Raw genomic sequence first — 25,131 nt, forward strand, 5'->3', positions numbered from 1 at the left:
ATTAATAGAAAAAGGAACATTGCCTAAACAACCTTTTATAAATTCTTCTGGGAAAGCATATTACAAATAATTGAAAACAAACCTGATTCTGTGAAGTTGGCAGCAAATGTATAACAGAAAGCAATTCAGTCCTGGCCCCTGGAAGATTGATTAAATGTTTTCTTCCCTTCACCTTTCATTCACACTGAGTTTGTCCAGAGGAAAGAGGAAAAGAATGTGGTGAAACAAAAAGTCCACTGCGGACACGTAACTTAGAATAATGATCAATGACCTCTAATCAGCTATTTATTCAATTCTCTTAAGTATTAATATTTCTGAATATTAGCTATTCTGCACGGGTTCCTGCAGAAAATAAAGCCTTGAGTTTCAGCATGTCCTTACTCCCCGCCAGCTCTCCAACAGCACAAGCTGGATCAAGCTTCTGTGAGGGCTTGGCCCTGTAGCTTCCTGTGGTCAGAAGTTAGTCTGAGTCCAGCAAAGGAACAAGAACGCTGTGTACTCAGTAAGTCTACAGAAAACTTCATCTTCTGCCTGTGTGGGAGGAGAGGTCCCTTTGCGCACCCTGTTTCTTTGAAGGGACTAGAGACCCCTTGGTGCTGTACAGATGTCGAGGTGCACGGAGCCAACATCCTAGAAATCTAGTAAAAATAATTATGGTCCAACTCCATACAGCATAATGGGAGGAACCTGTGCTTAGGATACTGTTGACATGTATTGTAATTGCTCTGGTACTGTTAAGCTTGCAAAATTAACAGCAGACCTCCTCAATGAAATGCCTTCTTACAAGCGTGGTGTTTTGAATGATGTCTGGCCATCTGTGTATAGGCAGCGATGAGCTGCAAATCTGGGGTCCTCTCACATCACGTGCTTTTCCATTTTATTTTTCTCTTCTTATAAACTGCTGCCCAGATGTCAGTAGTTCTCTAACTTCCTCTTCCTGGTGCCTTTATGTTGTAGTTGATCATCTACTCTCATCTTGGCCCTAAAAGCTATCACATCCAGGGTTGAGACTACAGGCCACCCTGGAGCAACAGCCTCAGCCCAGGGCTTGCTTGTGTGAAAACTGGATACGGATGAAAAGACAAAACACAGGAAGGCTGGATGCCCTTGTCTCCCATGGACATTAAAACATTGTGGCAATTTCAAGATCATCCTTCCTCTCCCTGGTGGGTGGAAACTTTGTCCCCACTGTCTCAGGCTGTCCAGGTTGGTAATAAAGGGTGGAGCACATCCTGTTTGGCCAAGAGACACTGTCATCGGCTTTATTTTTCTTACTCTTTCAAGAGTAACAACAGCTAACAATAGTGGTTCCTGTGTGGTAGGTATTATTCTAATGACTTCACATACCTTGTTTCTGTCAATATACCACACAGTATTTTAAGATAGATATTGGTGATATAGGGTCCTCTGTTCAGAGCTGGACAGGGGCTTCTGTTTTCTAATCCTGGGAAAAGAGGCCTTTCCAGGCCTGATTCTCTGGACTCGAGCAAGATCAGGGAAAAGCATCCTGATCTCATCTGGTAGTTCCCCCAGAGAGTGGAAACATACACCATGCTGTTTCATTGGGTCAGAGACTGCAGGACCTCATCCATTTGCTCCTATATTCGTTTGCTAATAGACATGGACAGAATGTTTTCTGTCTGTGGGCTCCTGGCCAAGTGCCACAGACATTCCCAAGGCCCCCTGCTCCCAGCCAGTATGTGAACCCCTAGACAAAAGCCCATGGGGGGCTTCCCCCATAGGTCTCTCCCTCTGCTGCCGCTACCTGGGGTTCTGTTGCTCTCCTTTCCTCCTCTAGTCCTTTTTCTACAATAAACTCTCTCCTGTCACATAGCTGTGTGGTGTTTGGGCTCATTCTTCAAATCCCCTGCATCAAAGATTCAGGCTAAGTAGAAATTTTGTTAAAATTAGTATTTGCCATTTACAGAGAAAACTGAGGCACAGAGAGATTAAATAAATTTCCTAAATTTACACAGGCAATAAATGGAAGAGCTGGAATTGGAACATAAGCAATCTATCTCCAACTCAATATATGTGATCTTAACACCATAGTTAAGTCTCTGTGCATACCCTCCCCCACCCCCACACACAAACACCTACATACAAGCAGTTACACAAAGCATCAAGTACCCAGGGGTGGTCGATATTACAAGAGCATACCTATACAAACACCCTTGTAGTCTTACACCCAGATTCAGATTTAGAAACCCAGCAAAATGAAAATGAATCTGTTCAGATAAAGAATTTTATTCTGCAAAAATAAATTTAATTTTTTTTGTTTATTTTTTTATTCCTTGTGCAATAAAAAAGTCATAAAATTGAAGAGATAAGACCTGCCGTTTCCTCTGGCAGAGGGAGGCTAAGGGTTTAGAGTGATAGACCACATGATTTCACTTGGAAACATAGAAACTTGACCAGCTCTGGATATTCAATTTCACTCTACAGACAGAAGTGAAATTAAGCAGGAAAGAGTAAATAAATAAGAGATAGGTGAAGAATAAGTAATGATATGGAAAGAGAGGTAAGGAAATTAGTAACATGAAAACGAAACTAAGAGGAGGGGGAAAGGTGAAAAAAGTTGGAACATTCAGAGGATGTTAAAATACAGGTGAGAGTAGGGAGTCAGTAGGCAAAGGTCAGGGGTGGGAAAGTGACACTCATGGGGACTGTAGTTTACACATGCACAATGCTGGGGACGTTAGAAATATAGTTAGCCTATGGAACATGATCAGTCTAGAGGAGCTTGTGTCTACGTTCAAGTTCAATCTCTTCCCTGATATTAGTATGACTCCCTATTTTAAAGTCTCTGGCAACTTGCTATTTGAGTACCAACCTCTCTGAACATAAAATCAGTTGAGATTTCCAACAGCCATCTCCAAACGCTGCTTATATACAGTTGGGAGAAATTGTAAATTAATAACTTTATACAGCTTTTACTTCTGTACTTGTAACATACACATGCGCACACTTACACACTATCCCTCGGGGGGACCCTGGAGTCAGAGGATGAGAATGAAAGGGGCTGAATTTCTCTTTCAAGTATGTGTCTGGGTTGTGTTCCAATCTAATGACACAAGATCTGGCATTGTATTTATACCTCGTGCTCCAAGATTTTATTTTAATTTTAAACAAGTGTTCCCACACGGGAACTGAAAACAAAACAGGAAAATGTTGCTCAAGTCTCCCTTTGTGTTGTTTTCCATGTCTTTCAAGCGTACTGATTGTTCTGTCTCCCCAATGTAGGTCATTGTACTCTGAGTGGCTTTTTTTTTTTTACTCTATCAGGACTTTGTCTAATAGCTCTCCACATTAAGGGAGATTATGTGTTAGTTTCACAGATACTTATTTTTGGTGTTAAGATATTTTCTTTTTTCCCCTACAATTTGAAGTTTTATAATTTGGAATACTTCCTATCTTCTAGAATGTACTATAAAGTATACATGTTTTTGAACACTGGTGAATGGTTTGCACTTACTAAAATACTTAAATAGTAAACCTGTCATTACCAATTTCATTTGCTATGATGCTAATTAAGACTTTAGGAGTTGTTTCTTTTCTGGATACGCAGGTTTTTAACCTTCAACTCTTAGGCACGTTTCTGGTTTTGGTCAGCACAGAGCTTTGTTTCCATTGACCGGAAGGGGCTTTTGCTAATATGGATCAATGCCTGAAGGTGTTATCAGGTCTGGGATTCTCCTTTGTCGCAGTGCTCACTGCTACTCTACTCCAGGTCGCTCTGGTCCCTCCCAGAAGGCCTGGGTACCATCTGATCTAGACGTGGGTCCTGAGTGGTGACCTGGGGCCTGGTAAGCAACCTACCCCAGGAACTCCAGAATGGATAGGCCTGGAAGGAGAAATCCAGCACAAATTTATGAAGAGAAGCAAGAGCAGGGGAAATAAAACAGTAAAGACAATTTCAAAAATTCAAGAACAGGACAATAAAGAGAAGATGGAGTTAAAATGCTGGATCTGTCATTGACAGGATTGGAATGGAAGCCCAAGTCAGATGGAAGGCTAACGGGAAGGTGCATAAAACAGGCTCTCACAGGCGGGGAGCTTTCTGTTTGTAAGTCTTCATATAATGCCCACATTAGCAGCTGTTTTTTATTCAAGAAAGGTGGTATAGTGGTGAGCATGTTCAGTGAACGTAGACTAGAACTGGAGCACATCCTAGCTATATGAACTTAGCCATACTTGTTACAATTAGAAAAATTAAAAAATAGCCGGGTGCTGTGGCAGATGCCTGTAGTCCCAGGTACTAGGGAGGCTGAAGCAAGAGAATATCTTGAGCCCAAGAGTTTGAGGTTGCTGTGAGCTGTGATGCCATGGCACTCTACCCAGGATGACAAGGTGAGACTCTATCTCAATTAAAAAAAATGACATAATAATAACACTGACCTTGTGAGGATGTTGTAAGAATTAAATCAGTTAATATTTTGTGAGTTAGTGCATACAGATCACATCCAAGAGTGTCTGATATCCAGTAATTATGAAATCATAACCACCGTTGTTTTTACGTGCAAGGTCTTGTCTATTTCAAAGGGATTTCTGAAATAGCTATGAAGCTGGAATAGATGACTAATGGTTCTGTTCTCTTAAGCTGCCTCTGGTTGGGGCACACCCAAAACAAAATTTGTAGCAGTGCAAATGTTTGAGGAGAGTGAGAGAACTTTGTATGATTTCTGCCCCCCTGAATTGTTCTGATGCTACTCCTCCAACTCTCTCTCCTGGCTGTGAATTTTAGAGGATGACTCTATTCCTATACAGTGTAAGGCTGACAGCACAAAGATTTAGCAAAGACATCTGTATTTGATAAAATGCAAATGGGAAATTCCCAGAAGAGACTGAGAAAAATCTATTTTGACAACTCTGCTTTTTATCTATGCAAATATTATATACTTTAACTGGAGAAAGAAAACCACAAAGATAAATGAAATATATTTTCAACTTGGAATACTTTTTCATTATTACTAGAAAATGTTTTAAAACATATATACGGTGAAGGCCTAGTGTGGTGGTTCACATCCATAATCCCAGCTCTCTGGGAGGCTGAGGGTGGGTGGATTGCCTGAGCTCAGGAGTTGGAGACCAACCTGAGCCACAGCGAGACTCCATCTCTAAAAATAGCTGGGCATTATGGTAGGTGCCTATACTCCTCCCTACAGGGAGCTGAGGCAGGAGAATCGCTAGAGCCTAAGAGTTTAAGGTTTCTATGAGCTGTGACACCACAGCACTCTACCAAGGGCAACAAAATGAGACTCTGTCTCAAAAAAGAAACAAACAAACAAAAACATATCTAAAGTGAACTGTTATATATCAGGGTACTAGGGTCCTCCTTTTAGAGCAAAAATGGGGGGTGGAGGGTGAAATTTTAGTTTAGTAATAGTTTTCCTTGTGAAAATTCAAGCACTTAGTGGTCAGTGTTTCTTTGATAGCCATCATCAGTGTGAACAACACCAAGATCTTCCATTCAATTATGATGGATTACAGGACACCCATAAGGGCATGTTGCAGATGAAACTAACTTAAGCTTACCTTGGGTGAGGGGCTTAAAATTAAATGCTTTGCTGGATTGCTTTGAGTGGCACAAAGCAAGAGAGCAAGAAGACCACCAGAAGCTTTTTGAAAGGAAGGACCATACCAATTTTGAGACTTTGGGAAAATTGGAATTCTTAAAGCAGCTGAGACTGTTTCTATTTTTGAACTTCCTAAAAACTTAGTCCTTCTGTGTGTTCAGTAGTTCCATAGTAGTTAGAAAGCACTGCCTCATAAAATCTACTCTTGGCACACACACACACAAGTTCCAACTGACTCTAATACAAAATGAGAGGGAGGGAGGGGGGAGAGAGAATGGAATATACACTCTTCTTTGACCAGCAGAGAAGCTGCACAAATCTTTGATGTAATATTGTAAGTAGTTTTACTACAAAAGGAAGAAAAAAAAACCTAAGATGACAAATAATCTTTAAAAAGAACTCCTTCTCTTGTTATGCTGTAATTTATTGGTGAGTGTTGCTTTGACAGTGAAGAATCTGTTTAAACATTTTGTGGAAGGCAAAGCTTTCATTCAGACATACAGTGTAAGACCTATAATTCTAACAAATAGGAGAAAAGCAATGTAAGTTCCAGGGACACTTGAAACCAAGTAAGTATCCGAAGCAAAAGACTTGTTGTTTTTTATAGTGAAAGATCTGTTAAGACTAAGCTCAAGGGTAGAGTTGTCAATGACACAGTCTTGTTCGTTAGACGGTTCATTAAGCCAAGATTTCCCTGTCTTCTTGGAATAGGTTAGTTACAGAAGTTGAGGTTGCACACAGTTCTTGACATTTTTATCATTAAAAGCCTTACTTTTCTAGCAGTTCACTAGTCACTAACTACTGAAGAGTAGTGTTTTTGTTTGGGCTTATAAACTTCTAATGATAGTGGCATATTTATTAAAGATCTTCCAGATTAATTCAGTGTATTATGTATTACATGAAGGGAAAGTCTGGTTAGTAGGAATATTATGATACTTGAAGGGATATATTAATTACACTTGTATATTCCATTATTTTTCTCTTTAGAAATGATTCCACTAGTGTTTTTAATTACTTTTTATTGATTTACCCAATCTATAGAGATACCTGTAAAATATTTTTATGTGTACTTGAACTACCGCAACTTTAAAAATGATGTATTGTGTGATGATAAACAAACTCACACTAAAATTTATGATGCACATTTAATAAGTGGAATTTAAAATCTAATTAAAATGTATACAAAGTCAAATTCTAAATGATAACATGCAATGCACAAATTATAAGTGTTTTATTGAGGAGAAAGTTAATTCACTGGCAGTCCTAGGCCAGTCTGTACTATTTGGGCACTGATATTGATTTATTCATTCAACAAGTAATTATTGAGAATCCGTTATGTACTACTCAATATGTTAAGCACTGTGGGTTTACTATAAATAAGACAAAGTTATTACCTCACTGTATTCATAGTCTAGTAGCAGGCACAAGTAAACAGGCAATAGAAATGGAAGAGAGAGTCAAGGGAGCTTGGGGAATTCACAGGAGAAATGACTAGATCACGGAGGCATGTGCAGAAGAATGGAATTGACATTGGGGCCAAATCCTAAAAGATGTGCACAGTGCATCCGTGTAAAAGGGGAGCAGTGCAGAAACAGCGGGTGTGTTTGAGAAACAGAGACTATGGCATAAAAAGGGAAATGACCACACAACAGGCATCCAATCAATGTTTTTGAATGAGGAATGACTGATGGATGACAGGAATGAGAAATACTGAGAGGTAAGGCGGACCAGAGAAGAAACTCCGAGAGGCCAGCATGTGTTTTAAGCCTTCGGTGGACCTAATTTTCTGAATGTGCAAATAAGCAATGCTTGATTGAATAAAAATAATTCTAAAATGACAACCGGTATTTGAAGAAAATAGCAAAATGTGGAAAATGAAAAGAAAACTCTGCCTGTAGAGTAGGAGATAATGTCTAGGAAAAGATTGAGTCTATAATCCTCTATGTGTTCGGTAAGGCCCTAAAGATTTTTGGTGGGGAAATCTCTAGACTGAAATGTTTCAATATTTTAGCAACCTGTATTATAAATGACATGGTATGCAAATTTTATTATTTATCCAGTATTTATATTACTCATGCATTGCTCATGTGTTCATACATTTTCATATTTTTATAATATTTCAGGATAACCTGATAGTGTTTTGATATGATAAGATTTTAGAAGTTATAATAGAACCTTTCTGATAAAGTAGGTTTTTTAGACAAGTATTCAGTTACATATAACAAAACTAGTAATGATTCATAAAGATTATAATACACTTCATACCAACTTTTCTGCTGAAGCGGGGTAATGTGTAATTGTTACTTAGTTGTGGTTACTGAATTATCCATAGGGTTTAAATAATCTATTATCCTAATATTTCATTTATTTTTCATTGGCTCTCTTATAAAAGTTAAGTTTTGGATTTATAAGTTGGACAATGAAATAGCTGGGAAATGATTTGCCCATGGAAGGAATTAACCAAAGGATAAAGTGCACTCTGCTCTAGTTAACAAAATTAAGTGGAACAGTTCTTAAGTTCAATTCCATTTTATGCTTCAGAAAACACATTTATGTGTTATTCTCAGCTAAAAACATCCTGTCCAAATGGAACTCCCTTATAATAGAAAATAAAGTTAACTAATATTTAAGTATTATCAGCATGCACAGTAGACTTAGATATAAGGAAAGCATGGGTCAAAGCTATTAATTTCTTAATTTCCTCTAAATCAACTTACTTTAAGTAGTTGGCTAGAAAAATCTATGAAGGATTACAGACTTTAATTTCATCTTGTGGAAATAGCATATTCAAAGATTTATTCATATAAGAGTATAATCGTATAAATATAATAAAATGAAAAAATTCTACTTTTTCTCTGAAATTGCTTTTTAGATAGAAAGCTAACTTTGCCAAACATTTGGAAATTAATAAGTTTCATTTATTCAAAAGTTTTTACTTAGCATTTAATTTTTACAAGATGCTATCCTATGTGCTGGGGATTAGATCAATTAACAACATGATAAAAATCCTTCAACTCCCGGGACTCAAGTCCTAGTGGGTGGAGAAACAAGTAACAGTACTTGCCCAGGTGGGAGATGATGTAAGGTTGGCCCCCAGCGGTTTTAATGAAGGTGGTATGTGCTGGGATGCTGAGTCTATTTTGAAAGTAGAGCCAACAAGATTTGCAGAGAGAGTTGATGTAGAATGAAAGAAAACAAAAGTAGCCAAGCAAGAGTCTAAAATGTTGATTCCAATTTAGTGCGATTGAGAAGATTAGGGATGAAGATCAGGAACTCAGTTTGAAATGCCTGTTAAACAGGTGAGTGAATTTAGCAAGTAGACAATGGATGTCTGCATTCTGACCTGGAGAGGAGTCACGCCCGGAGAATTCAATGTGGGAGGCATCAGTAGAAATGGTATTTACAGCCCTGAGCTTTGATGGTGTTACCAAGTGAGTACACATGGCCAAGGACTGAGCACTGTGGGGCTCTAATATTAGAAAGTCGGGGAAGAGCCAGCTAGTTGTGAAGGAGAATGGGAAGATGTAGCTGGAGAGATAGGAACAAGGCAAGGACAGTGTGTTCTGGGAGTCAGTGGAGTAATCTGTTGTTTTAAACACTGCTAATAGGTTCAGTATGGCGAGGACTGAAAGTGGGTCATTTTACTCAGCTATGTGAAGGACACTGGTGACTTTTCCAAGAGCAGTCTCAGTGGAACAAAGAAAGATCAGTGGAATAATAGGAGTACTGAGAAGGAATAGATCAAAATGTACCTATTTACTGGCCAAAGCCAGACCCCAGAGTCTTTACTCTGTGCTGGAAAAACAATAATACACTCTTGCACTATCCCCAGGCCCTAAGCTTCCCACAGCTTACCTCCCTTCCCCAACATATACAGTGAGCCTTCTATGGGTACCACACTCATTACTTCAACCAACCTCAGATCAGAAATATTAAGCAAAAATTGCATCTGTATTGAACACGTGCAAGTTGTTTTCTTACCAGCATTCCCTAAGCAATATAGTATTACAACAATCTATACAACATTTACATTGTGTTAGATATTATAGGTAATGAGGAGCTGATTTAAAGTATACAGGAGGATGTACGTAGGTTATATGCAAACACTATACCATTTTATATCAGGGACTTGGGAGTTCACAGGTTTTGGTATCCAAGGGGGTCCTGAAACCAATCCCTTATGGACACTAAGGGATGACTGTACTATTTTTTTCTTATTTTCAGAGTCTAAAATAAAAGAGATTAGGTTCATTTTTCAAGGTGATATTCATCATCTTTTTTTTTCCTCTTTTATTGAGATACAGTCTCACTCTGTCAACGTAGGTAAAGTGTCCTGCTATCAGCTCCCAGCAACCTCAAACTGTTGGGCTCAAGCAATCCTCTTGCCTCAGCCTATCAAGTAGCCAGGACTACAGACACCTGCTACAACTCCCAGCTAGTTTTTTCTTTTTCTTTCTTTTTTTTTTTTTTTTTTTTTTTTTAGTAGAGACAGTGTTTTGCTCTTCCTCAGACTGGTGTGGAATGCCTGAGCTCAAGCAATCCACCCCCTCCTCTTCCCAGAGTGTTGGGATTACAGGTGTGAGCAACTGTGCGTGGCCTTATCTCCATAATCTTAACTACCTTCCCTAAACTAATATCATATTATCATTATTGTTATTATTATTTTGTTGTTGAGACAGAGTCTCACTTTGTCACCCTGGATAGAGTGCTGTGGTGTCACAGCTCACAGCAACCTCAAACTCCTAGACTCAAGAGATTCTCTTGCCTCAACCTCCTGGGTAGCTGGGACTTCAGGTACCCACCTAACACCCAGCTATTTTTATAGACAGGGTCCCTACTCTTGCTCAGGCTAGTCTCCAACTCCTGAGCTCAAGGAGGACACTGGTGATGGAGTCCAGTGGACTGGAGTCCACTGCCTTGGCCTCCCAGAGTGCTAGGATTATAGGTGTGAGCCACCACGCCTGGCCCCACTAATACCATATTAAACATGATTGGCTATAAGACGTTTCCAGATGTCTCAGCCAATTCTTACCTATAAATTCTTTGACCACATCTATAGGTAGCTAATTTCAACCTGGCACATAGGGATTGAGTGTTCTATAATATCTCCTGGGGTCTGCTTACTTTCAACTTGTTGTACTAGGATTTTAAAATGTTCTAAGGGTGTAGACTACACACCAAGTTGTCGGCTGCACACTTGGGCTTCTCATTTCAAGTTTCTGAGACTTACTGAAGATCTCCCAGCAGTTTTCATTCTCCCATCCATCTGTTCACTCAACAAACTTTGACCATTGAGGAGGGTTTTAGGACTATCGCTCTTCCAGCCTTCTGGAGCAAATGTAGCAATATGAATAGACAAGCATAATAATAAGGGGCAATTATCTCTACTAGAAATATGAGTATTTTCTGGATAAACTACTTTGAAAATGTATTCTAAAGAAAAAAATGCCTCCAAGTCCCAGAGGTCTTATCCATCTGCAAGGAAAACATAATTTGCATAGTATACCCACACTAATAAAAACAGAATTAGGTGGGTGAACAGAGTGTAATAGTGACTTAGTCATTTAGTTATAAGATGAGGTTTTTTTCCTCCTTCATTTGCCAACTCATTTCAAAGCAAAGTGTAAGTTTAAAATCCAAAAACCAGTTAATAATCATAGGCTGATATTTTCAGTTTTAATGAGTGCCTGTGACAGCGTGAACACCCACCCACCCACACGTCTGTAATAGAAACCATTTCAGGAGACATTAGACGGCCACAGATTTCCCAGGGCCTCACAGCAAGGCAGTGGCGGTCTCGGGGATTGATACTTTTCATCTTCCTGGAGGATGGACATGCTCCAGTTGTCACCCCATAGGAAATCAGGAAGTATGCGAAGCTCAACTTTACAGCAGACTTGGAATTATACATCATTGTGCCAGTGGAAATATTCTATCCAATATTATGATTTATTTTGAAAGGGAGTAGAAAAAAATTTTTTTAAAAAGCATTGGAAGGAAGCTGCACACAACATGGCCAAACAGCTGGCTGGTTTTATATCCCAGAAACAGCTTGGGACTAACTATGCTCACAAGATCTCTTGGCAGAGCTGCTTGATGAAAATACCAAAGCTGTGAAGAGAAGTGTTCTTTTGCTGAATCCTTCATGTAGCTATCATCTGGTTTATTAACCTAAATTAGAATATGTACACTTTCTTAAAAGAAAGTCTTTGTATGTTTAACTGAGGAACTTCCGGATTCCTTACACAACACACACGTGGTTCACCACAACATTAATGTCAAATAAACCTTAATAATTTTTCAGAAATTGTCATCCTAGACATGTAGTGGTCTCCTTTATTTCAAAGACCATTCTGGGGGTGGGGGACAGTCAAGCGAAAATGTGGTAGGAGTTTAAACATGAATTCAAAGGCCCTGGTGACTTTTCTGGATGCCAAAATTAACCTCTAAGAGAAATTGATCGTAATGACTTCATGCATCTATTTATTCACTCTTTTAACATTTAGCTGATATCCCCTTAAGCAATAAAGACAACTTAATTTTAAACATATTTCTGGCTCATCTGCTTGATGCCATAATTGTGGAATATGCAAGATCTATTTTACTCTTTTAGAATTTCTTCTATTTAGAGGGCATTCAGGGTTTTGAAATTCGGTATTTTGGGAGACCTTGCTGCTGTCACCCCTAAATGGTTTCATTCAATGAATTCATTCTTTCCTGAGTATCCAGGGTAGAGTCAATTAGCTGGGAAATTTCATATTTTTATCATGAGGCATTTTGAGTTTATCCTTTGCGACATCAGAATTCATTTCTCATCTCAGAGTTTGCCGTATTTCTCTAGTGACTCAAGTAGTTATTGGCAGTCAGTTTGTAAAAAGCTCTCTGGGATTATCTAAATGCAGGATGTTAGGAATGGAAATACATATCATTGCCTCTCCTGTCAAAAAATGTAATTAACACACATGATATATCATCTTGCAAAAGTGGATGAAAATTTCAGTGGGTTGACCTTGAGCCTTACCTCCCCAGTGTTTGCACTAACTATACTCTCCCTGAACATCTCCTGCCCCACCACAGGACTCTTTCTCTCTCTCTTTTTTTTTCTCTAGCTGTGTGTTTTCAGTTCAAAATCTACCAGCCATTTTTGATTTCTTAAACAATTTTTATTTGATTCCATTTATGGCATACGTTAATATTCCATTTATATTGCACCAAAAAAAGTGAGAATGTGTACTTCTTTCTATTAGTATATCAAGCACTTCCTCATTCTTTTCTTATCAGTATATGTAATTCATTATATAGCTGCATAATTTATCTAACCAGCCCCACACTGATGAATATTAGGTTGTTTTCTAAACTTTTGCTATGACCAAAATATGCTGAAAGAATAATATTGTCTTTGTCAGTTCAGACTGCGTAACAAAATTCCATAGACTGTGTGGCTTATAAACAACAGAAATTGACTGACTTCTCACAGTTCTAGAGGCTAGAAATCTGAGATCAGGGTGACAGCATATTTGGGTTCTGCTGAGTATGCTCTTCCTGTCTTGCAGACTGCTGACTTCTCACTGTATCCTCATATGGTGGAAAAACAGACAGCTAGCTCTTTGGCCTCTTCTTATTAGGGCACTAATCCTATCCTTGAGGGTTCCAACCTCATGACCTATTTACCTCCATAGGTCTCACCTCCAAATATTATCACATTGAGATTACAGTTCCAACATACGAATTTAGGAAGAACACAAGCATTCAATCTGTTATATATATTCAGTCCATATGTAATATAATATCTGTATTATTTTCAATATATAGCATAATTCTCAGAAGTGGAATTGCAAAGTAAAAAATCCTATGCATTTCTAATTTTGAGAGTTATTGCTAAATTGACTTTCTTGAGTTTGTGCCATCTTACACTCATACCCATAAATATAGAAGGTATGTCTAAACCCCTATGTCTTCCCATCAGTATTACTGATATTTGGGTGTTTCCTGATCTGAAAAAATGGAGAGCTTATCAAAGTGCTTTTAATGAACATTACTCCTATTATTTGTCCATTTTTTGTGTTATGGTGTTGTTCTTTTTCTTTGTTGATTTTTAGGTGTACTTTTGGTATTAGGGGCATACTTCCTTTATCTGTGATAGGAATCCTTTTCATCAAACAATTTGTCCCTCATTAGAATTCTCTGCTCTGGAGAAATCCTTGTGAGATTATGTCAGTCATGTGCATATTTAGAAGGCAGTTCCTTGGTAATTTCTCCCAATTTTTGGCATGGAAAATGATCTGGTTCAATCCTTCTGGTGTCAATTGTGCTTAGTTATTTTTCTAAAAATTTATAATTCTTTTCACTATTTTTGTACAGTATATTTTTCAGGGTGTGAAAAATACCTTACCAAGTATTCTTGGTAAAATTTTGTCCTCTTGGTTGAACAAAAACTAACAAAGTTATAAAATAACAAGGAAAAACAACCTATCAAAGTCTCTCATCATGATTATAGATTTTTCTAATTTTTCTTGTAATTTGTCATTTTTCCTCTCTACATTATAAGGCTACATAGTTTGCTACTTTCAACTACAGAATTAGTTTTAAAGCTTCCAGTAGATTCTTGCTTTTATCTGATATTTTGTAACATTTTTAACCAAGTTTTTTGAATTTTCACTGTATACCAGATTTTTAAATAATTTAGGGCACAATGCTTTTCAGAAAAGAAATGATTAAATTAAGATTTTAGGAAAATACTCGGAAAGTCAAGTTGACAGACTGCCTTGGAACACAGGAATATAGATGATTATAGGATACAGAGAATGCCTAGAATACAAGCAAATGGATTTCATGTACACATATTCAAAGTACCAGAGCATCCCTGAATTACTTCACTAGATTCCAGTGAGTAAACACGAGCCTGGATCTGCGTAACTGAGACAATGGGAACTTATCTTTATTTTTCCAAAAATAAAGAAAGAAAATCAGATATTTAATTTGGGGTACACTTAATGGTTATATTGTTTTCCTCATTGTGTAGATTCACATTTCTTTAATCAATGGAAGACCAAGTGCTGATGATCCTTCCCCTGAACTTCTGGAATTTACCTCTGCTCGCTATATTCGCCTGAGATTCCAGAGGATCCGCACCTTGAATGCTGACTTAATGATGTTTGCCCACAAAGATCCACGAGAAATCGACCCCATTGTCACCCGACGAGTAAGTTTATGAGGAAATATGGGAGCCTGTGAATGAGACTACTCCTGTATTCCTCATTGTCTGATAAAGAATTTAAAAAGAAATATTCCAGTGATTTATAGGTGAGGTTGTTGTCAATCATTATTATTTACTTTTTAAATTTTCAATCCTTTTCATTACTAATAATAATTATTTAAAGTTCAACAGACTTTACTTTGTTCAGATCATAACTTTGACACTTAACAAGTGTGTATCACTTAACAAATGTTTTAACATTCTTAAACTTTAATTTCTCTTTTTTGTAAAATGATGATCATAATGTCCAGTCCATAAATCTTATTTTTGAGGACTATGTTACAGTTTGTTACTATAGATAATCTTCATTACCATTATAATTGGCTTTGAGGAGTTACTACTAGAAGTTCACGGGCTTTGAAACATTTTTGGCTACAATCCACATGAAGAAAATACATTTGATATCATGACTCAGTACATACACACACACACACACACACACACTGAAAGAGAGAGAGAGCACGCACAATATCTGCATGAAATCAGCTAGTAATCTTGTGGAAATACAGATTCTGAATCAGTAGGTTCTAGAGCAGGCATCTTCAAAGTATGGCCCATGGGCCACATGCAGCCCGCGTAAGACATTTTTCTGGCCCGCCAGGTGGTTTTGCTGCCGCTGCCTGTCCTGCTTAGCAGCCGGCTCGTCCCAGGGCTCATAGTCTGGCCCTCCAACAGTCTGAGGGACAGTGAACTGGCCTCCTGTTTAAAAAGTTTGAGGACCCCTGTTCTAAAGGGCTGTGACTCTACAATTCTAAAAAAATGCTAGAAAGTTTCCAGGTGATGTTTATGTTGCTGGTCTCTGGACCATCTTGTCTAATCAAATAATTTGGTTTTGTGCTTCATTAATGAATCATAAGCTATAGAGTAAAAAAAGCTCTACACTAGGGGAAAATTAATTCTACATGCTCTTTTATTTTTCTTTACAAATTAAATATCAATGGAACAATTAAAGCATCTTTAGACACGGGAGCTAACAGAAGTGTCATCCTCCAGTGTGAAATCACAGTTTGTGGGATTATGATACACATGGCCAACCCAGGTTGCTATGAGTGATAACTGTGCTTCTTCCTGGCTACCCACTGCCACATTTACTGGTTTACGTCACCTCCCAAGTGTGCCACTATGCAGCCAAGACATTATTACCAAGGAGTCGATTCAGCCATAAATCCATAGAGCAAATCCATGTTGTCAGGGTGTCTACTGTATGACTAAAGGTACAGGTAAGAAAAGGGATTAAAAGCACTTCTTTCTAGAATGATCTCAATAAAGTCAGACCACAGCTGCCAACTGCCAAATTGCTAAACCAGTAGGCTGAATCTTCACAGTTCCTGAATGCTCCTCGCGTATTTTCTCTCCTCATTATTTAACTTCCCCACATCTAGCCTCTTCATCATTACCAAGTAGCTTCTAAAGTTTTAGATATTTCCATGCAACATACGTCAGATGTTTTAGTGCCCTGTATTTTCCAAACCTGAAATAATGCTACCTGGTGTTATATTTCAGCATTTTGCAAATTGTCTCATGCAAAACTGATCATTATTTTATAGCAATGCTTATATTCTTGTTTTAAAAAAACACTTTTAATTTTGCCATAACTTAAAAATATACACTGAGGAAGACTGAATAATATTGAAGGGAAATTTAATCTTTTCTGACAGTGTATCTATCAGAGGGGGAAAAAAATCAATGAAAATAAATTAGTGTTCTTTTTATCATCTTTTGTAGGAGGCAGAGTGGGGGCTGGGGTGCACATCTATTATTTATAACTTTATTGTGCAAGAGCCTCTAAAATGGGGCAGAAGTCAACATATAAATATGTTTTTTGAAAGTTCTCAAGTTCAATAAACACTACATGTAAATTTAAATATATATAAAACTAGGATATTGAATTTCAGCTCCTCTTCATGGCTCAAAAACAAAGCATTATCCATTTATATTGAAAATAGATTTCTCAATTTTAAAAAGCATGCTCAAATACTACAGTATCAGCTTTCTGAGGCAATATCTCCATTTGTGTCTCTATTATTCAGTGATGAAGTTAAGTGGGGCAAAAAAGAATTTTAACAGCAGCTAACTTCCTAGTAAGTTCCCTTAGTTCAAAGTCTAGGCGTATCAAAGAAGATAATATAATGAAAATATTTAAAAGCTACTATATCCACATAACAAAAGTAAACAAAAGAAAGAAGAAAAATAAGTAACTTGAAAAAAGAGGATTTGAAGTCAAGGAGTTCAGGGTTTTGGCTACCTATTCTTGCTAAATCTATTTTTCTTTCATTTTATAATTGGAATATAGCACTATCTACCACTATAATGGTTATTGGGATGTGATCATGGAAGGTGCCCTGACAATTATAAAATGCTATATATATGTATATATTAAAATTGTGAAAGTACTTCATTTTACATTGTAATTATAAATAGTCTTTAAAATAGCTGAGTGGTTTAACATCATAAGGCTATATTAACTTTGTACAGGAAGGTAGTTATATGGATCTTTGAACATAATAATAAAAAAAAAGAAAGTGGTCTGTAAAACAAAGAGTTACTTTTACTTTTTTTCTTATATGGTTAAGGACTATATCATGATATGCACAATTTCTTTCTAATGTTGTTGGTTCTTTTCAAATCCATCCTGTGAAAGAGCCTGCGTAAGATTTCTGAGCACTGAGGTTCCTATAGTCACAATAAAAGGTGTTCTTGCAAGAAACCACGTAAAGCAACATTTACAAAGAACTGTTGTCCTCAGCCCCACTCTTGGCAGCAAGGGCTCTACCGTGCACTTGATGAGAAGGAAATTTCTAAAATGCCCACCTGACATACATTAGAGGCATTCTTGGCCTGGGCTCTGATTACAAAGTGAGGAGTCACTTGATCCATTTTATGAGCTCCCACTTGTCCTCGAGTAACCCAAATGTGCTTCCCAGTAAGGATAAAAGGGCAGAAAATAAAGGTTTTCACTGAGTGTTCTCCTGTGCTACTTTCACCTTGCAGTCATCTTAACAGGATTTCTCCCCGGATTGCTTTTTGCAGTATTACTACTCAGTCAAGGATATTTCCGTTGGAGGGATGTGCATCTGCTATGGTCATGCCAGGGCTTGTCCACTCGATCCAGCGACAAATGTATGTATATTTATAGAATGCTTAAGGCGAAACGCAGCCCTGAACTGTAAAATGTTTCATGAGAGTCTTTGCTGACAGGGAACGCTGTGAATGGGTATTAGGTCCCCACTTAGACGGTGCAGCAGAAAGCCATGCCAGGGTGAAATCAGAGCTGGCAGTTAGGATGATCGACTTTGAAATCCGCCATCATGGTATCAAAAAATAAATTAGTTTTTTTTTTTTTTTTTCCAAAAAGAAGTCTCCAAACTGCTCTATCTATTTTGAGACCTCGCTAACTCTGACAGCATACTGGATGATTTAGCTTTAGAGAATGCCCACCATCAATCAACCTGACCATTTCTTTTAAAATTTTTAATCACAAAATTCATGCAAACAAAAAAACTGTGCATGGAAGTAAATATACAAACAGCTGTGAACTAGCGGGCTAAGGCAGGACAGGGGCTATGTGGAGTGGGGTGGAAGAGAATTCAGGAGAGCACTCACAGTGCCACGCCAGAAAATGCTGGAATGCTTTGGGGTGGAATTTTTCATTAATGACAGCAAATTAAATCAACATAACCTAAAGGAGAAGATGAATAAGCATCAGTTTTTCCTGTCATAAACAGACCAGGGAAATTCAAAATCGTCTACTTCACAGGATTTGGAAAAAACACATTGAATAGTGAGCTTGGTGAAGACAGGTGGGGATATCTTTCTTTCCTTAGCTAAAATTGTGATACAAATGACATTACACACTCAAAGCTGGTTTCTGATTAATGGATTGAAATGCTGTCTCCTAGGAAGAGTCAAGTGCCCTGGCATGTTTTTACGGCAAAGCTGTGGTGCTGCATCCCCCATGGTCTGGGTATTCCCCATAAATTGCACCCATGAGCAGTGTGTCCTAAGCTTTGAGAGCCCACAAGGACCCTTGGAGGGCCAGTTCCATGTGGCAAATTGAAACTCTACTCAGAGCGCGCGCGCGCGCGCGCGCGCACACACACACACACACACACACGGGAGATTTGCTCCTGGGAACATTAGATTTCTGTCCCACCTCTGTCCTTAGCTATCTACTAATCAACTCCCTCCTCTTTGGCACATCCCAAAATGTTAACAGCACTTTAAAGATGCACCTTGGATCCCCCAAACATGTAGATCCCTCGTCAGGAGAATTCAGTCTTCAAGACCCCCCCAAGTGGGCCTTTCTGCTTTTTCCTAAACCCAGTGATTTCAGACGCAGCGAGTACTGTTGATGGCACTATGTTACCCCGTCACCGCACCAAGAAAACAGCCAGGACACGGATTAGAAGTACAATGCTTGCAAAAGGTGGACTTCCCATAGGTGCAGGGAAGCTCCGAGTAACCTCTGCCGTGGCCTTTTATTGAAACAGTATACAACAGGTGTGGGGGCGCCCACGTGCAGGAGCTACTGCTTCATGATTGCTACGTGCTCTTTCCCCACTGGCTCGCCTCCGACCCTGATACACCACAAATGTTTAAGGTCCAACACCTGCTTGCTAATGAGCCACAATCTTATCTCATTAACACATGCAGTTGCTTGAGGCTTGTCTCCAGGCTGCAGAACATCTCCACGCCGGGAAATTGTCCTGCTCCCAGCGCCTGCCTGGTGCTCAGTCCCCTACAGAGTACCTCCTCAGCTGACGTTGATCCAAGGTACCCACTCCTGGGCCAGCTCAGCTTCCTTCCCGGGCTGACAGCAGTTTTAGCTTTTGGCACAATCTAATGATATTTTCTCCATATGTCTTTCAGAGGGAGCCCCTCCCTTAACCGTTCTAAGTAATCTAACAGTGTGCCCCTCCACCCCTCCTTTTGACCAGAAATCTCGCTGTGAGTGTGAGCACAACACATGTGGTGACAGCTGTGACCAGTGCTGTCCCGGCTTCCATCAGAAACCTTGGAGAGCTGGCACCTTCCTGACTAAAACCGAATGTGAAGGTATGTTCTGGGGAGGCCGACAGAATGTGCCGCTCTTCCCCTCCTGGACATAGGTGATAAAAACGTGGTGGTTTTAGGTGAACTCGTATTTCCAGTTTATATGGAAATATTTTTTATCCGAGGCAAGAGCTGGTAAATTCTTGGCCCTGCTATTTTAGTTACTCAGCGTTTCAGTGTCTTTTAACATAGCCAGTAATTACCACATGTCTATGAATTTACTGTTGTGTGAGGATGGTGAGAAATAAATGAAAGCATAGTACACACTTATTATGATATCCTCAGGGTGAACCTGGAGCTGTAGCAGGATGTATATAGAGAGTAATAGAAATGTGAATAAACATTACACAAACCCTAGACTATATAGACACAAGCCTTCTAAACATATGTATGTATAAAATGGTTCTGAAACATGTATTAGCTCCGGATCCTTTCAGTTGCTCCCTTTGAGCCTTAAAACCTATCTCTTCTGCAAATAAATAGCCTTGGAATACCCAACATCTAAGAGAAGAGGAAAATCAGAGGTGAGAGATTATACCTCACATGTTAGAGTCAATTTATTAGCTGGAAAAAAAAAAGCCCTGTGCTTCATTGTTAATAATTATTAAGGGTGGTTTTCAGGGGCAGGAGCTGAGAAGGATAGAAGATTAAAAGGTGACAGAACCTTAGGGAAGAGATCAAATTTGTGGAAAATAGATAATTATCCTAATAATAGGTATTAATATTTAAAATATATGGATCGTCATAGTCCATAATAATGATAAGAGTATAGTGGCTGGGTGCAGTGGCTCAAGCCTATAATCTTAGCACTCTGGAAGGCCGAGGCAAGTGGATTGATTGCCTGAGCTCAGGAATATAAGACCAGCCTGAGCATGAGCAAGACCCCGTCTCTGAAAATAGCTGGGCTTTGTGGCAAGTGCCGGTAGTTCCAGCTACTTGGGAGGCTAAAGTAAGAGAATTACTTAAGCCCAAGAGTTTGAGGCTGCTGTGAGATATGACACCATATTGCTCTACAGAGGGTGACAAAGTGAGATTCTGTCACAAAAAAATATATAGGTATCTCATACTGCTCATATTACAAGTGGCATCAGTGATAATCATCAGCATAAACTATGCTCCAGCAATTATTGGACAGTGGCCACCAAAAAACAAGCCAGTACGTAACCAAAAATAGTAAAATGACTGGCAATGCCAATGTGTCAACGAATCCTCATTTGTACTGTCATGCTGAAGACAACCCATATGTCTAGTGTTTATTGAAGGGAAATACCCAAGAACTGTGACGGATGACTTTATAGACTACTATTGTAAGGTGACCAGATTTTTAACACTGGTAAAGTGGGACACCATTGATGGGGGGGGGGGTTCTTAATTAAAAATTTGGTCTATATGGAGCAACAAAAATTTTCATAGAATGCAAAAATAGTATTGTAATATATATTTTTAAATTTTAACATAAGTACAATTTACAAATATAATACATTAAAAACATTATGTATAGTATTATTTTATTTGTTGGCATATTTCTCATTTGAGTGAATATTTTTTAGTAGATTGCTGTCGTTGTTTAAAAGGTCATGAAATTTTTCACAAGAATTTGTTAAATTATATTTCACACATAAAATGGCTTTCAAAGTCTCAACACTTAATTGTGATTTTTTTGATGTCCACACTTTATTTACCGTAGAAAAAAGATGTTCAGTCGCATCATTAGTTCCTGGTAAGGACAGTGAGTATCCCACAATTTTTAGTGCATTATTGAATGGAACATCATTTGTTTCAAAATGATGAACTATTTCTAACCATTTGTTCTCTATTGTGATTTTTGCTGATGCCCAAGATTTAAACTTTTCCTTATCAATATATTTTTTTAATAATGATACCTCGTAAGTTGTGTCACTTTCAAGGCTGGTGCTAGACTTTTTGCTGCCACTATAAAATATAAATAATATGAGTACTGTCTGCTAAATTCATGAAATAAATAAATAAATTACTTCCCTAAATTATGTGAATAACTGATTTGTTGACATCACTTGTTTAACTAGCACTAGCACACAGTATGACGTGTATTGTCTGAGAGACAGTTACAAAATGTTTTCATGGTTGCCAATGCCAAAAAATGCCATTGTTCAGTAAGTCCAAACAATGGTGGTCGAATTCTAGTAACTGATCAACAATGCAAACTTTGATAAACGTTTCTTGATAATCAGTTCTCAACAATTATTTGTTATTATTAAAGTTTAACATTATAATATTAACAAAAATAATATAAAACTCTTATCCTGGTAAAAATAGTCACATGGCAGCCAAAAGCCATATATTCCCTTCCTGTTTTCCCGCTGTTCCCTAGCTTGTCGTGCATTCTTTCCAAAAACTGGGACTTTTTTAAAACGCCTCGGGACACGGGACAAATTGTTAAAAATTCAGACTGTCCTGCCAAAAGCAGGACGTCTGGTCACCTTATACTATTGCCGACTGGCTCAAGATGGTAACAGAGGTACTGAAGAAATTTATTTCTGGAAATTTTCTGAGGCCAAGAAAAGACCTAAAAATAGACTCGTGCTAACCTGTAAACCCAAACTGGAATGAAGCCCAGTTAAACTGCATTCAAATATTAATATTTTAGTGAATCAGCCCTAGTACACTTTAGTTCAATAAATATATATGGCCTCAAGCTAGAGTAGACATTCCAAACTATAGTAATATCAACCCTATATATTCATTGACTAAAAAGTTTACTCAACTAATATTTATCATGTTACACAGATAGGTCTGTTGAATCATAACATAATCATAAAATATTTCCCAATCATTAAGAAATAAAATTGCCCTTCTGCCTCGGTGCCCGTAGAACAGTGGTTACTGCGCCGGCCACATATACTGAGGCTGGTGGGTTCGAACCTGGCCTGGGCTTGCAAGAAAAAAATAGCCAGGCTTTGTGGCAGGTGCCTGTAGTCCTAGCTACTTTGGAGACAGAGGCAGGAGAATCGTTTAAGCCCAAGAGTTTGAAGTTGCTGTGAACTATGATGCCAGGACACTCCATCAAGGGCAACAAAGTGAGACTCTGTCTCAAAAAAAAAAAAAAAAGCCCTTCCCTATCCATGGATTTTGCACGCATGGATTCAACCAATTATAGATTCAAAATATTTTTAAAAAGAGGCTGGGCACAGTGGCTCACACCCACAATCCTAACATTATAGAAGGCTGAGGTGGGTGGATTGCCTGAGCTCAGGAGTTCGAGACCAGACTGAGCAAGAACAAGACCCAGTCTCTAAAAAAATAGCCAGGCATTGTGGGGGGGCGCCTATAGTCCCAGGTACTAGGGAGGCTGAAGCAAGAGAATTGCTTGGGCCCAAGAGTATGAGATTTCTCTGAGCTATGATGGCACAGTACTGTACTGAGGGCAACCAGAGACTCTGTCTCAAAAAAAAAAAAAAAAAAAAAATATATATATATATATATATGTATTTTTTAATGCATATGTTTTGAACTTGTACAAACTTTTTTATCTCCTGTCATTATTTCCCAAGTAATACAATGTAAGAATAATTTATATTGTATGAGGTATTATAAGTAATCTAGAGACTATCTGAAGTGTATGGGAGGATGTACACAGGTTACATGCCAATACTGCACCATATCGTATCAGGGACTTGAGCATTGGCAGATCTTGGGAAGGTCTTGGGACCCACCCCCACAGATATTGATGGACAACTGTATTTTTTTTTTTTTTTCAGTTTAAGAGTCTGCACATGCTACCAATGCCTCAAGTTCCTTCCGTTTCTGCACTTACGTCCTTTGCTTTTTGATTGTTTCTGTCTGCTTTTATACATATAAAGCATTAGAAATGTCCGCTCATTACTGAGATGTAACTGGAGGCGTGGGTCAGTCATTCTCCTTTGTAGGGGACCATTGGAGGCCCAGCCTTTGTTGTTTTCAACTACTCCTAGCCCTTTTCTAACTAATCCCTTAGTTTTTCATCGATTCTCCATAAGAAGCAGACATTCTTTCCTAACAGTGATTTTAGATGACATGCCACCCAGGAATATTTACCCTCAAACCTCTTTAAACAATAATCACATGTCTCTTATGTGTGTGGGACATCAGCAGTCACAAGTGGGACCAGAATCCCCACTGAAGGTAGGGATTCTTCCTGTTGCCACTGGTACCCTATCATACAGTTATAATTATGTAAAGTGAATCTGCAAAATCCTTTACCACCTGTGTCCCTATATTTAAACGCAAAACAGAAGAGCAGATAACTGGTTAGCAAAGATTGGCACTTGCTACTATGTCCCTTTTTTAAATAGTGGGATTATAAAACATTTTTTTCTTTGTAGGAGAAATAGGGGGTTATATTCCAAGCTGAATAATAAACATTTTAAAACCTAGAAATTAAAGATGAGGGTCTTAACCATAAAACCTTAGATAAACACCAGACTTTTGTCAAGGCATCCATTCCTAAAAGCTTATATAAAATTTTTTTCAAGTTGAATTTTACTCCAATCACCTTAATAAAAATCCTTCTGTGACATGACAAATCCCTCTATAAAATGAATAATTGCCTTCTAATTCATTGGAGTTTAATTTGGATTTTCATCAGTCTAGATTAGTTAAGGCAAGATAGATCTCTAAAGATACGTGAGGAATAGTTTTGTATCATATGTCTTGGACATTCTGTGAAATAGTGAGTTGCTGAGGACAGAGCAAAATAAATGGCTCTTCGTGAGGAGGGATCCTCCGAGGACATTAACAGAGCGGGGCTGAGTGCAGTCTGCAGAGAGTGGGCAGAGCTATAGGCAGGGGGTCCTGGCTGCATGGAGCCTGAGGTGGATTGTTGCTCAGGCACTCATGTTTTAAGTACATCAACTCATAGTTCTAAATACTTGTGGCAACACTAATTCTAAATATGTGCATAATGTGATAATGAATTTGTATTATTCTATATTTTCCTCTATTTCTGTTGGCTGCAGAAATTTCGATTGTTTCTTGCAGTATGCTTTTATGACAGAGTTCTTAAGAATGCATAGCTGTGCAGTGGTGTGCATCTGTAATCCCAGCTACTCAGGAGCCTGAGGCAGGAGATCCCTTGAGCCCAGAAGTTCAGGACCAGCCTGGACAACTTCCTTTAAAAAATTTAAAAAGAATTCTTATGTATTGTCCTAAGAATATACAACTGCTTATAATGCCTAGTGATTTATGTGTATTACTATGTGTTCCCTAGAATAAAGTGTGAAACTCTCCATT

At 38.4% G+C, this 25,131-nt stretch overlaps 1 protein-coding gene across 2 annotated transcripts in view; it reads left to right on the forward strand.

Annotated features, from left to right (window-relative positions):
* LAMA2 (laminin subunit alpha 2) overlaps nt 1–25,131 on the forward strand; it is a 614,120-nt gene that overhangs the window by 231,875 nt on the left and 357,114 nt on the right. For both annotated transcript variants that reach the window (XM_003781659.1, XM_003781660.1), the window contains exons 5-7: nt 14,599–14,778; nt 17,863–17,952; nt 19,770–19,887. In XM_003781659.1, the coding sequence (XP_003781707.1) occupies nt 14,599–14,778; nt 17,863–17,952; nt 19,770–19,887 (388 nt within the window). The remainder of the gene's footprint in view (nt 1–14,598; nt 14,779–17,862; nt 17,953–19,769; nt 19,888–25,131) is intronic.

This window comes from Otolemur garnettii, unplaced genomic scaffold, assembly GCF_000181295.1.
Source record: "Otolemur garnettii isolate 467f Iridium unplaced genomic scaffold, OtoGar3 scaffold00002, whole genome shotgun sequence".
Taxonomy (NCBI): Eukaryota; Metazoa; Chordata; class Mammalia; order Primates; family Galagidae; genus Otolemur; species Otolemur garnettii.